Genomic DNA, 14,363 nt, shown 5'->3' with positions numbered 1-14,363 from the left:
TAATATATAGTACTGGTCATAAGATCTCTAGGACAAACTCAATATATGTAAATGCACAAAGGTCGAGCTACATATACAGTGATTCTAAAAGAGTCTAAGTTATACTATATGTGATTACATTATAACTGCATGGGAATATTCATTCCTTTTCTTTTCACTATAAATTAAAAATAAACAGTTTGCTTTGTTTTGTTTCTTGGACTACTTGCCCCAGAGGGATGTTTAGTAGGAACTTTCAAAGACTATACATGAATTCTTTACCATTGTACAACTTTAGCCACTATGTGACATGAAACCAATAATATGTAAGTAATGTTAGACTATATGAAAATCAATCTTATTTTTTAAAAAAAAAAACCACTCTGGGGATGGGAAATCTAACAGTCAGAGGGTCTAATAACAACTAGACACTATCACTCTGGGACTGATAAACACACTAAGATGTCCTCAAAAATAACTGCTTTCAAAGAGCGGCAATCAAGAGAAATTATTTGGCAACAATAAAAGGTTGAGATCAGAAATTTCCCCCAATTACCCTCCTGTAGCATGCCAAGTCAGAATCACTGCCCGCCCCACCTCAACCTTTGACCTCTCCATTTTCACCACCCCATCCCAGAATACCTCTAGCAGAGATGTACAAAAGACAAAGGGAGAAAGGGTAACTCACCTCCCTGACTTTCTCAATGGCATTGGTAAAGATGTAGATAATAACAAGCCACTCTTGCACGCTGGGCTGGGGCTGCATCTCCACCAACACGGTGTAAGTGAACAGCATAAGGAATGCCAAGTACACCATCTGTGAGGGGAACACGCATTCCCTGGTCATGAGTGAGAGTCATAGTGGAGGACACCGAGCAGACAAGGACCCAACTCAACAGAAATCACATGGACTTCAACATGAGAGCAGGGAGTGTACCTGGGACCACCTGGCGCTCAGTCGCGTCCGACTCTTTGCGACCCCATGGACTACAAGATCCATGGAGTTCTCCAGGCCAGAATACTGGAGCAGGTAGCCTTTCCCTTCTCTAGGGGATCTTCCCAACCCAGGGATCAAAGCCAGGTCTCCCGCACTGCAGGTGGATTCTTTACCAGCTGAGCCACAAGCGAAGCCCAATATCAAGGAAGGCACAAGAATCCACGGTTCTCTATTCTATGATTCTGTGGAAGGAAAGAGCACTGTTCTCAAATGCATCAAAGTGGGCACTCTCTCATCTTATTGGCTCCTGATCAGAATTTTCAGAACCCTGCACATTCTGGCATGGACACAGTCAGGCTAAGAACAAGCCAAGAGGGAACTGCACACCTCCTCCATTTAAACGGAAAACATGTGTCCTAAGGATGCCAAAGGAGCAATATTGGTAGGAGACTGTTTTCAAATAAGTTGTGATGTTTATAACTGCTGAGAATTTTATTTTATGCTGATTAAAATACCCTGGTTGATAGAAAAGTATTATCTGATTGTGAATCTTTATAATTAAAGATGACGTTTTTATCTATAGCCTAACACATTATAGACAATCAAGAAATGTATGTTTAAGCGGTACGTATATTAAACCTAGATTTCCAGTCTCTTACAAGAATCAAGGCACAGTAAACACATACACTGGAGAAGGCGATGGCACCCCACTCCAGTACTCTTGCCTGGAAAATCCCATGGACAGAGGAGCCTGGTAGGCTGCAGTCCATGAGGTCGCTAAGAGTCGGATACGACTAAGCGACTTCACTTTCACTTTTCACTTTTATGCTTTGGAGAAGGAAATGGCAACCCACTCCAGTGTTCTTGCCTGGAGAATCCCAGGGACAGAGGAGCCTGGTAGGAGGCCATCTATGGGGTCGCACAGAGTTGGACACGATTGAAGCGACTTAGCAGCAGCAGCAGCAGCAGCAAACACATACATATAGATATATGGTGATTAACAGCTTTGTGATCTTATCTAACATTCTTATGTCTTAAAATTTCCAGAAGTAAAATAGCTACACACATTTAAAAATGTGACACATATTACTAAGTTGCCAGCCAGAAAGGCTTTACCAATTTCTCAATCACCAACAAGGGATGAGACAATGCAGCCCTTCAAATATCTTCAGAGACCATGCACAGTGCTAACTGATAAACACATATTACAAATCCCAGATCAAAAGAGAGAAAAGTGCCTGTGTGTGTGTTCATTCTCATGAGAATCATATTATTTTAAACTGAATCCTTATTTATGAAATCTTTTTGAGCTCTACCTAAGTTTGATAAGTCTGCTAAGCTTAGTTCTGCATAAAGAATGGCTGAAATCACTTTTGACTATACCATATTGGCATATACAATAAGTGGTATTTCAGGCAGGCATAATGGCTTATTAGCATTGTCTATGAGTTAAGAAACTTAATAGAGAAGCATATAAGAAAGTTAAGTAAATTCTATACTTCTCTAGGTCTGCATTTCATAGTTTTAATATGTTTGATGATCCTGTAGGGATACAATTTAAATAAACTTGTACTGTCAAGCAGATGTTTTTTACATCGTTATCACTGGTTTCATGGTGGCCAGACACCAAAACACTGTAGATATTGGTGGTATTACTTCTGACTCTTTTTTTTTTCTTTCCAAGTTTTAAAAAGATATCCAAAAATGTTTACATTTTTGCTTTTCATCATAGCATTTACAACAAGACATTGCTTTAATAAAGCACACGTACCATAACCTAGCAATGTAATGGCCATGACTAAAATGCCTGTGCTCACAGCTGATACAATTCATTGTGGTGTGTAGATATGGTTGGCTAATTTGTTTATTTTCATCATCATTATTGTTGTTGTTGTTCCATTTGCTTAGGTTGCTCCTGTCTCTAAGTGTTCATAAGCTGGAGTTTTCTAAGGAAAGAAACACTTGAATACTCTACCCAATGATGTGACAATGGTTGGGCTTCCCTGGTGGCTCAGCTGGTAAATTATCCACCTGAAATGCAGGAGACCTGGGTTTGATCCCTGGGTTGGTTAAATTCTCGATGCTACTATCAGAGTCTCTATGATTTTGTTGCATATTCACAAAAATGGTAAAACCTAAATCATCTGAATGAAGATTTTATTTTTGAAAACAAAAGTTATTTGGACCTATGTACTTATTCAATAAGTGTATGAAACAAGTGCATGGTTGGGCAAGGAATATTTTGAAATATAACACATTTATATAAATATCCTCTTATAATGACTTCAAATGTTTTAGAAATATACAACCTTGACTATAAGCAATTTAACTATAGATAAGCATTAGAATCCCAAAGAAAGGCAATACCAAAGAATGCTCAATCTACCGCACAATTGTACTCATCTCACACACTAGTAAAGTAATGCTCAAAATTCTCCAAACCAGGCTTCGGCAATACATGAACCGTGAACTTCCAGATGTTCAAGCTCGTTTTAGAAAAGGCAGAGGAACCAGCGATCAAATTGCCAACATCCACTGGATCTTCAAAAAAGCAAGAGAGTTCCAGAAAAGCATCTATTCCTGCTTTATTGACTATGCCAAGGCCTTTGACTGTGTGGATCACAATAAACTGTGGAAAATTCTGAAAGAGATGGGAATACCAGACCACCTGACCTGCCTCTTGAGAAACCTGTATGCAGGTCAGGAAGCAACAGTTAGAACTGGACATGGAACAGACTGGTTCCAAATAGGAAAAGGAGTACGTCAAGGCTGTATATTGTCACTCTGCTTATTTAACTTATATGCAAAGTACATCATGAAAAATCCTGGACTGGAGGAAGCACAAGCTAGAATCAAGATTGCCGGGAGGAGTATCTATAACCTCAGATATGCAGATGACACCACCCTTACGGCAGAAGGTGGAGAAGAACTAAAGAGCCTCTTGAGGAAAGTGAAAGAGGAGAGTGAAAAAGTTGGCTTAAAACTCAACATTCAGAAAACTAAGATCATGGCATCCGGTCCCATCACTTCATGGCAAATAGATGGGGGAATCAGCAGAAACAGTGGCCAACTTTATTTTTCTGGGCTACAAAATCACTGCAGACGGTGACTGCAGCCATGAAATTAAAAGATGCTTGCTTCTTGGAAGGAAAGTTATGACCAACCTAGACAGCATATTCAAAAGCAGAGACATTACTTTGCCAACAAAGGTCCATCTAGTCAAGGCTATGGTTTTTCCAGTGGCCATGTATGGATGTGAGAGTTGCACGATAAAGAAAGCTGAGCGCCAAAGAATGATGCTTTTGAAGTGTGGTGTTGGAGAAGACTCTTGAGAGTCCCTTGGACTGCAAGGAGATCCAACCAGTCCATGCTAAAGGAGATCAGTCCTGGCTGTTCATTGGTAGAAATGATTTTGAAGCTGAAACTCCAGTACTTTGGCCACCTGATGCGAAGAGCTGACTCACTGGAAAAGACCCTGATGCTGGGAAAGATTGAGGGCAGGAGGAGAAGGGGACGACAGAGGATGAGATGGCTGGATGGCATCACCGACTCAATGAACATGGGTTTGGGTGGACTCCAGGAGTTGGTGATGGACAGGGAGGCCTGGTGTGCTGCGGTTCATGGGGTCGTAAAGAGTTGGACATGACTGAGCAACTGAACTGAATTGAAGCATTAGAAAAAAAAAATACTATTAAATAAATGTAAAAACCACTCAATACATTTAGTGTATACTTATTGCTTTCGCTATCTCTCCATCCATGACAGATTTAGTATTTGATACAATTCTTCTAAAATTTGTATTGTTCTCCATATAAGTATTTGCTACTGAAGACAACAACAAAAACTTCCATTTTTAGTCTATGTTACACAACATTCCCACAAAGAAAAAAAATCAACTCCTAACATTTTTTACCCAAGATGGGAAATGAATCCACCCCCATCCCTTAATTCTACAACCACTATTATTCATTTTATTGTTCCACAAAGTTTCAAACGCTTAGTTCCAGCTGTGCTAGCTGTAAGCACTCAGAAGAAGACAAAAATTCCTGTGCTTTCACTCCCAAAAGTAGGAAAGACCTACCCTCACCTTTTCTCACCTCCCTCCAATCTTCTTTCCTACCTCCTTTGCCAGGCCTCCCACTTTTTCTAAACTACATTTTTATTACAAGTTGGTAAATCAGGCATATCACTATCAACATTATCATTAACAATTAACCATCCTGAATACTATATATAATTTTTTAAATGAGACCAACCGTATAAAACCAAAACTTGACAATTGGAGCACTGTAGAACTCATAGACTTTCCTGGTCCAAGGAAGGGTTTGGGGCCCACTCTTTAAATCAAAGTGCTGACTTTCATCGGTTTTCTCATCAGGTCCCCTTTCCAAATCACAGTCTTTCTGTAAAATAAACAAATAATTATTTATTGTCAGAGGCTTAACTAAATTACTAACATTTAAAAATATCTAAAATATTATATATTTCATAAATATATTAGAAATTAATTGGGCATCCACCTGCCAAATTATAATCTTAGTCTTGAATAGAAGAAAAACTACATGTATTATATCGATCTTTGACAAGGTAAAGAGAACAGGGCATTTCTGAAAAGCAAGTTGAGTCTGCCGTAACCAAATTTAGTCAAACTAAGTGTAGTTCCAAGCATTTTTAAATGGTCCCTCTTCCTGTTCTTTTTAATCTCCTTTATCAGTAATTTTGGAACCTACGGTTATTCATATAAATAAAGTCCTTGTGAAATCAATTAAGTAGAGAATAGAATTGTTTCCATATAAAAGGAGGACAAAATGGACAGAGAATGGTGATACATCTTTCCCAAGTCACAGGGAAGTCAGGCTCAGTGTTAGTTTACCAATACAATACTGTAAAGTAATTAACCTCCAATTAAAATAAATAAATTTATATTAAAAAAATACTAATGAAACAAGAAAAGAAAGGGATAAGGAGATTAAATACTTGATAAACATTTAATAATATAATAAATGCACTAATAAAATAATAATTAAGAATAAAAAAAAAGAATTCTGACTTTGACAGCTTCTCCACTCATTAATAACAGAGGTTCTTTACCTGAAGTTCATGAACTCTCTGAGCTTCTGGAGTTCTTTGCACCTGCTGCAATTATTAAATTAAATTATTAGATTATTAAATGCCTGCATCTGCAGGCATTTGTGTTGTACATGCATTTTCTAGGGAAAGCATTTTCCATCAGTTTCTCAAAAGTTATGGGTCAGCCTAAAGGGGTTAACAGTTGTAGGTGGTGAGAAATGAATATCTGTGTGACAAGGAAGTGGTTGCATGAATGTGACTAACAGAGATGTCCACTCAGAAGAGAGAAAAAAAGAAAGAGAAAGGGAAAAGCACTTGCACCCAGGTTACTTTTAAGAAGAGGAAACTTAGGGATGATGAAAGAAAAGCAAAAGAGGTATCATCCTACTTCATAGATGTCTGTATGATTTTAATCTTTTAACAGGAAATGTATTACTTTTGTAATATTATAAAAGTCGTATTACATGAAAAGAAAGGAACATTCTATGGTGCCTCTCAGACTAGCCTATTTCTTCAACCTATCCACAAAAGATGTCTCTCAAACACCAGACCTGCATGATTACCAAGAATTTCCAAGCCAAGGAATGAATCAGGTTTTGCCTGAATTATCCATGAAATAGCAAGAAAATTTAAATTTTGAGGCCTCAGGCTTCTAGATGGGTATTCTCAGGGTCTAACTGATAGTTCTGTCATTCATGTCACTTTGGAGAGTGGAATCAGAGATGTGATTTAGAAGTATAGGAACTGATCCAGTTACTAACAGAGTAAACCAGCCTAGAGTTAAAATGGCTTAGAACTGATTTTAAAAGTCATTATATACTGTGATTTTAATGACATCAGTTCAGTTCAGTCGCTCAGTTGTGTCCGACTCTTTGCGACCCCATGAGTTGTAGCACGCCAGGCCTCCCTGTCCATCACCAACTCCCGGAGTTCACTGAGACTCACGTCCATCGAGTCAGTGATGCCATCCAGCCATCTCATCCTCTGTCATCCCCTTCTCCTCCTGCCCTCAATCTTTCCCAGCATCAAGGTCTTTTCTAATGAGTCAACTCTTTGCATGAGGTGGCCAAAGTACTGGAGTTTCAGCTTTAGCATCATTCCTTCCAAAGAACACCCAGGGCTGATATCCTTCAGAATGGATTGGTTGGATCTCCTTGCAGTCCAAGGGACTCTCAAGAGTCTTCTCCAACACCACACGTCAAAACCATCAATTCTTTGGTGCTCAGCTTTCTTCACAGTCCAACTCTCACATCCATACATGACCACTGGAAAAACCATAGCCTTGACTAGATGGACCTTTGTTGGCAAAGTAATGTCTCTGCTTTTGAATATGCTGTCTAGGTTGGTCATAACTTTTCTCCCAAGGAGTAAGCGTCTTTTAATTTCATGGCTGCGGACACCATCTGCAGTGATTTTGGAGCCCAAAAATATAAACTCTGACACTGTTTCCATTGTTTCCCCATCTATTTCCGAGGAAGTGATGGGACCGGATGCCATGATCTTAGTTTTCTGAATGTTGAGCTTTAAGCCAACTTTTTCACTCTCCTCTTTCACTTTCATCAAGAGGCTTTTTAGTTCCTCTTCACTTTCTGCCATAAGGGTGGTGTCATCTGCATATCTGAGGTTATTGATATTTCTCCTGGCAACCTTGATTCCATCTTGTGCTTCTTCCAGCCCACTTCAGAAAGACTCCAGAAAGCTATTTAAGTAATGATCTTGTTGTTAAATGACTTATCTTATTATTATAAAACATTAATTGAGGGCTTCCCTGGTAGCTCAGTGGTAAAGAATCCACCTGCCAACGCAGAAGACCCAGGTTCAATCCCTGATCTGGGAAGATCCCACATGCTGTGGAGCAAATAAACCGTGTGCCACAATTACTGAAGCCCCTGTGCCATAGAGCCCGTCCTCCACAACAAGAGTGTAGCCCCCACTTACTGCAACTAGAGAAAAGCCATCAACGAAGACCAAGCACAGCCAAAATAAATAAAATTATTTTAAAAAACACTAATTGAGCCTATCTCTGAGTTGAATTCAAAGACCAAATACCATGACGTATATATGAAGTTCTTGATGTTGTATCTGATTATGATATCAAATAAAATACACAAGATTATCTGCCAAGAGTTGTGGCTGGAAGCAGAGTGCTGGGAAAACACATGGGTTGGAAAGATTGCTCAAGCAGGAATATTTCCACCAGTTTTCAAGGAGATGATGACATGTTCTCCAGATAGGGTGACTCAGAGTGAAGTCTCTTAAAATGTGGCCTGGTTTAAAGACAGTTCTTGGCCATGTGCTCTTACCAGAGGGAAAGATTTTGCAGCCTTAAGGCATGAAATAGAACTCCAAATGAGGAAAAATGTGAAAGAAGGCTGTACTGTTAGCCTTGAGACCATATAAAATCAAACATGTATATGTGAATGTCTCACATATAAAGACTGCCTTCTATTTCTAATAAGGTTAGGCCAGCACTACATTTCTTTTCTTTCTTTAAAAAAAAGAAAAATGAAACGGTCTAAACTTAGTAAATATATAATCTAATCAGTACAATCACAATTATGACAACTTGCAAAGCCCAGTTTTGCAACAGAGAATTTCTCACACACTCTGTAAAGATTAGAATGTACCTGGCATCTTGTACTCTGAGAACCCCAAACAGAACTATCAGGTTTAGAAAAGAAAGGAAGGGAGGGGAGGAGGGATAGAAGAGGAACACATATACCCAAAGAGTCATGATAGTCAAAATATTTAATAACTCATCTGGTTAACTGATCTGGCATTATCAATCAGAATGGATGCTCAACCAATCACAACAGATGCCAGCCACACAAACTATAATTAATTATTTTTCATTTAACATTTATCAAAGATGTTATCAACATTATAACAAATACCTCATAAGTACAAAAGTCCATCAGACAAGACACTAGCTAAGACGCCTCACTGAAGTATTAAGTACCAGAAAAGATGTTCACTACACTTCATAGTCCGTCTAGTCAAAGGTATGCTTTTTCCAGTAGTCATATACGTATATGAGAGTTGGACTATAAAGAAAGCTGAGCACTGAAGAATTGATGCTTTTGAACTGCGGTGTTGAAGAAGAGTCTTGAGTGTCCCTGGGACAGCAAGGAGATCCAACCAGTCCATCCTAAAGGAAATCATTCCTGAATATTCATTGGAAGCTGGAGCTGAAACTTTAATATTTTAGGCACCTGATGCGAAGAACTGACTCATTTGAAAAGACCCTGATGCTGGGAAAGATTGAAGGCATGAGGAGAAGGGGACGACAGAGGATAAAACGGTTGGATGGAATCACTGACTCAGTGGACATGAGTTTGAATAAACTCCCAAAGTTGGTGATGGACATGGAGGCCTGGCGTGCTGCAGTTCGTGGGGTCACAAAGAGTCAGACACAACTGAGTGACTGAACTGAACTGAACACCTCACAGTAAATGGCAACTTCATCAGCAATGATCCAAGTTGAAACATAAAATTCAAAAAATGGATGCGCAGACAGCATACTGGAGGCTCTTCAGCAAAGACGGGTTGGAAGAGAACCAGCTCAAGTTACCCATGAAAAAAGTACACATCTGGGAACTCAAGTAAAACCATCCAAACTCATTGGATATAACAAGTGAAAAAACTGCAGCATGAAGCAGTGAAGATTAGCACAAATTGTAAACTAGCATTTTATAAAATATTTTGAAGGCTATAAGACATCCTTTATTATAGCTTTCGATAAACAATAAATCTATTTGTTCCACTAGCCACAAAGAAAAATGAAATATTAAGCAGCTTCCTAGATATAACAGAGTCTTTGATTTTGGCAGAAATAGGATATTTTGCTTAATCATACATGGAGGTTAATCAGAACCACCATACATAGTATACCTGACCATACTATAATATGATTAAGATTGTTAAATAGTTTGTTAATAAATAAGATATGCATCTGTGTATGTTTGTGTGCAGTCCAGGTCATGAAAACTTAGTTCACCATGATACCATACTAACCTGACAAGAATTTTCTTTGAGAGTGCTGGTGTTCTGGTCACCATTATACCATGTAAAGTCCTGGGACTGTGGGACATGTGACATTTCTGCTTTGCTTTTAAACTCCAATGTCAAAATGGCAGGTGGGAAAAGAATACTGATGATGATCTTCAAAAGAGGAGAACAAAGCAGGTAGTGAGGGTTATACAAGGCACACATATGATCCAAATAAAGTCAAGATCTGGGTGTATAGGAAATGTCAGATCCATCCCCAATTAAGTGGATACCCTGATTGTATACATTTTCTGACTTAAGAATTCCAATACCAGAAGTGTCTCCCTCAGAAATACTCATGAATCCAAGCATATGTATAGGGATGTTCATTGAAGGGCTATCTGTAATGGCAAAAAAAATTAGTGTCAACCTAAATGTCCAACTAAGAAACTGAGTGTAAAAGTCCATCTCTAGAAGGATAGCTGACGTGGAACAACCTAACTGGAATTCAGTCAGCCCATCATATATGTGGGCTTTGCATCCACAGATGCAACCAATTGTGGATTAAAAATATTAAAAAAAAAAAAAAAAAAAGAATTCAGACAGTTCCAAAAAGCAAACTTGAATTTGGAGCACTCTGTCCCTGGTGGCTCGGATAGTAAAGAATCCGCCTGCGATGCCACAGACTTGGGTTAAAACCCTGAATCGAAAAGATCCTCTAGAGAAGGACACAGCAACCCATTCTTGCCTGGAAATCCCAAGGACAAATGGACTGCAGTCCATGGGGTTATAAGAGTCAAGACTTAGCAACTAAACAACAACTAGCAGGAAGCTGCTGTATATCATAGGGAGCCCAACCTGGCACTCTGGGATGACCTAGAGAAGTGGAATGGCGGGGTGGGGTGGGGGGAGGTTTAAGAGGGAGAGGATTCACATTAATGTGTGGCAGAGACCACCACAACATTGTAAAGCAATTATCCTCTAATTAAAGACAGAAAACTAGAGGCAGGGCACTGAGAAGTCTTCTTTTTCAATGAGCATAATGCTTGAATAATTCCTTAAAGCCACTAAGTAGTTATTATCACATAAAACACTCTAAAATTTATTTATATTATAAATTAATAAGGTAAAAGCATACCAAGTCCCTCTGTTTACATCCATCTTCCATCACACATATATTTTCTCTGCCCCCAGTAAAACCCACTAGAGAATGTATAACTCTAGACATCCAAAGTTTTCACTCTATTGCTATCATTCATGAATTTATTTATGGTCTATTCAACTTGTATGGCCTTTCAGGGTAAAGAGCTTGGATTTACTCAATTCTGTGAGAATCATCTTGGTGAACATTATCTCTTTCGAGCTAAAATTAAGCCCCAGTATTCTGGGATTCAGTGAATGAAAATAAGATTACCCTGACTCTATACCATTCATGATTAAATAAACTAAAGCTATGCCCTTGTCAATTTCTTCTTTTTTTTTTTTTTCATGATGAAAACTCTTTTTGTTGTTTTGTTTTAAAGCCTGATCTCCTGTGGAAGTTCTCTGGACTTGTCCCAGTTTTGGCAGGGATTGGTTTGTTTGTGTGTTTGTTTTCTTTTCAGATGTTGAACCCAAAAAACATGCAATATTCTAGGTCTGGAAACATCATAGTTATCAAACACAATGATAATATGGCACTAATTAATTCCTAATCTACTTCCGGAAAAGCTCCGCATTCTGTTGCCATTGACCACTGCAGAACAATCAGCTCGTGAAACAGTGTTCAATGACATCAACATCCCATTTCCAAGGAAGAGTTTGGAGTCTATTCCCTAAAAGCACTTACATGAGCTCCTTTCCACATAAAACTCCACAAGGTCTTCCTCCAGTCTTCATCCACTTGGAACTAGTCATTTTACAATTATTTATGGAAGTGTTCCCAAAACTTACAAGCCAAGCACTGATAAATTAGGATCCAGGCATAGAGAGCAATATGGTTTACTGTAAGTCAGAGATTCTAGGTAGCTAATTCAGTCTTGTCAGCTCACCATGTTTGGGGACAAAACATTTAGTCTTACTTCACTTAAGTCTCTTTGTTCATATAAAAATAAAGTATACAAGGAGCAGAAAGTTATTACGTTCTCAGGAATAAGGGTGTCTAATTTCTAATTCGAGATGAAAGATAAGGCTAAACTATAATGGAATACAAAAATTTGGATATAGTGGTGTGAACAAATGTGTTTGAGGGCACCTTTACAAAATAGCCATTTATTTCCTGAAATATTACATTAGATGAGCACAACCAATTGCTAATTTTATTTAGTTTATCATGGGTTAGCATCCTTAAGCTGAGAAAATTTTCAGTAAAAAGTCTCATTTACTTCTATTATAATTATCAGGGGCAGTGGTGATTACTAATAATGAAATCTTACTTATGTCTGTACATGCTTTTAACTTCTAACCACTTTCTCATGAGTATGCCTTTGCAATGGACTGAACTGGCACAATTATCCCCATTTTTAAAAAGAAACCATAGGAGTGGGAGATACAGTAGTTGTCAGAGGTTTCACTGTAAATCTGTGAGAATCAAAAATAGTATTAATAATTGGTTTTCCTGAAAGTACTCTTCTGGAACAAGCGACAAATGAAAAGAGTACAGACCTCCAGACTAAACTATTAATAACATTAAACTCTATAAAGCAAGTAGATATACCTTTAACCAAGAGTTTTTCCTCATTTTCAGACGCCCCATCCACATATCAGTTAGTAGCATTTGGGTACAAGTATGTGAAACAAAGGGCCTCAACCCTCCAGAAACAGCCAGCTTCAAACAGGTGGAATTGCTCCAGTTCTTGAGTTCATAGGTCAACAGCTTCATGGCCATTCTTTCATTCTGTTTGAATGCCTTCTCCAGCACATCCAGGGCAAGCTGGCCAAACTGCCTGCAATGACACAGTGGTGAGCGGCAAACACAAAGGCAGGCCGGAGTCCCAGAAACGTTCAGAAAGGTTACATAGGAGACTCGGAAAAGACCAAGAGAAAAGAGGGAACGGCAAAATGCAGAAGCTACTTTAAAAGGGACTGCTGCTCAGAAAATGGATTGTTCTCCCTTTCTTGAAGGAACAGGACTAGTGGATTTCCACCGACAGTCCCTGAGCTATTCCTGAGGAGAAGTGACTTCACACCAAAAAACAAGCTACGCAGGGCTCCCTGATAGGTCCTAATGAAGAATTTTTGCCAGAAAAGACTATTCAAAATCAAACTAGCATATAAGGAAAAACCGTGGAAACCCCTAACTCCCTTTTTTTTTTTTTTTTTAAGATTTTACAAAATACACAGATGACTTAAGTAAGAAGCTAGACCTGGAGACATCCCCAGGTGATCTTCTTGGAGGTTGTTTTCTCTAAAAAGTAGACACTGTCATTCTCTGAAATTTTTTAAAATAAAAATTATAAAGTAGTTTCTATTAACTCTAGCTTTTCTTCTCTCCCTACTACCATCATGCATTAGTAAATCAAAACAAAACATTCCTAACTTTTCTATTTTCTATCATCACTCTCTGGCATTTAATATATAATATATTTACCTGTTTTCCTGCCTGAGAGGTACTTAAAGTAAACAACAATTTTTAATATAACTTAGTATCAAAGAGTTTGATAGTCAGGAGGGAGTTCCAAAATCATTCATTGAACATTTTATAATTTAAAGTCCCAGGATTTCCCTGGTGGTCCAGTGGTTACGAATCCAAACTTCCCTGCAGGAGGCACAGGTTCTGTTCCTGGTTGAGAAACTAAGATCCCACATGCCATGTGCTGAGGCCAAAAAAAATTTTTTAATAAAAAGAAAGAAACTAAAGTGCCACAGTCTTGGCAAGTCATTTGACGATTAGTAAAGAGCTGGCCCCAGGACAAGAACCCAAGTCTCCTGAACTAAGGGCCACCTCTCTTTCCTTTAATCCTTAAAATGTCTTAAGACTCTTATCTACGGAAATGTCCATGAAATGCACTGCTCTAAGTCCACTCCTCTTATAAGTTCTAGGCTGTGGAAGATAAATGTTTCTAACCATTCTAAGAAGTGTCAATGTTAAATATGAGGTGAAGGGAGAACTCTTACTTTGAGTAATTTTTCAGTTCTTCAGAAGCATCATCGACCATGTTGCTCTCCTTGGCTTCCCGGGCCATCGCTCGGTAGAGGATACAAGCAATCACTGCCTTGACTGTGGCCTCCTCACCATGCTGCCAAAAGAACATGGCCATCTTCTGCCTTTTCATTAGCACAGCCCACACTAGCAGGTCATTATAAGGATAAATAAAGCCAGTAGAATCAGGGTCATCTGATATATTTTGTTCTTCTTTTGACTTCTTCCTTGATTTATGAAGGGCTACAGACTTTTCCTGTTAGAATATAA

The 14,363-nt window shown here is 38.6% G+C and overlaps 1 protein-coding gene across 2 annotated transcripts in view; it reads right to left on the bottom strand.

Moving 5' to 3' along the window:
• TRPM6 (transient receptor potential cation channel subfamily M member 6) overlaps nucleotides 1–14,363 on the bottom strand; it is a 122,673-nt gene that overhangs the window by 53,867 nt on the left and 54,443 nt on the right. The window contains exons 17-21 of one of the 2 annotated variants that reach the window (XM_069576352.1): nucleotides 14,069–14,349; nucleotides 12,669–12,897; nucleotides 10,001–10,147; nucleotides 5,173–5,319; nucleotides 668–796 (exon numbers count right to left, since the gene is read on the bottom strand). In XM_069576352.1, coding sequence (XP_069432453.1) covers nucleotides 668–796; nucleotides 5,173–5,319; nucleotides 10,001–10,147; nucleotides 12,669–12,897; nucleotides 14,069–14,349 — 933 coding nt within the window. The remainder of the gene's footprint in view (nucleotides 1–667; nucleotides 797–5,172; nucleotides 5,320–10,000; nucleotides 10,148–12,668; nucleotides 12,898–14,068; nucleotides 14,350–14,363) is intronic. The other variant, XM_069576354.1, reaches the window with a different exon arrangement.

This window comes from Ovis canadensis, chromosome 2 (assembly GCF_042477335.2).
Source record: "Ovis canadensis isolate MfBH-ARS-UI-01 breed Bighorn chromosome 2, ARS-UI_OviCan_v2, whole genome shotgun sequence".
In the NCBI taxonomy this organism is placed as follows: domain Eukaryota; kingdom Metazoa; phylum Chordata; class Mammalia; order Artiodactyla; family Bovidae; genus Ovis; species Ovis canadensis.
Note: the sequence above shows the minus strand (reverse complement) of the source record. Positions and strands in the feature narration are given on the sequence as shown.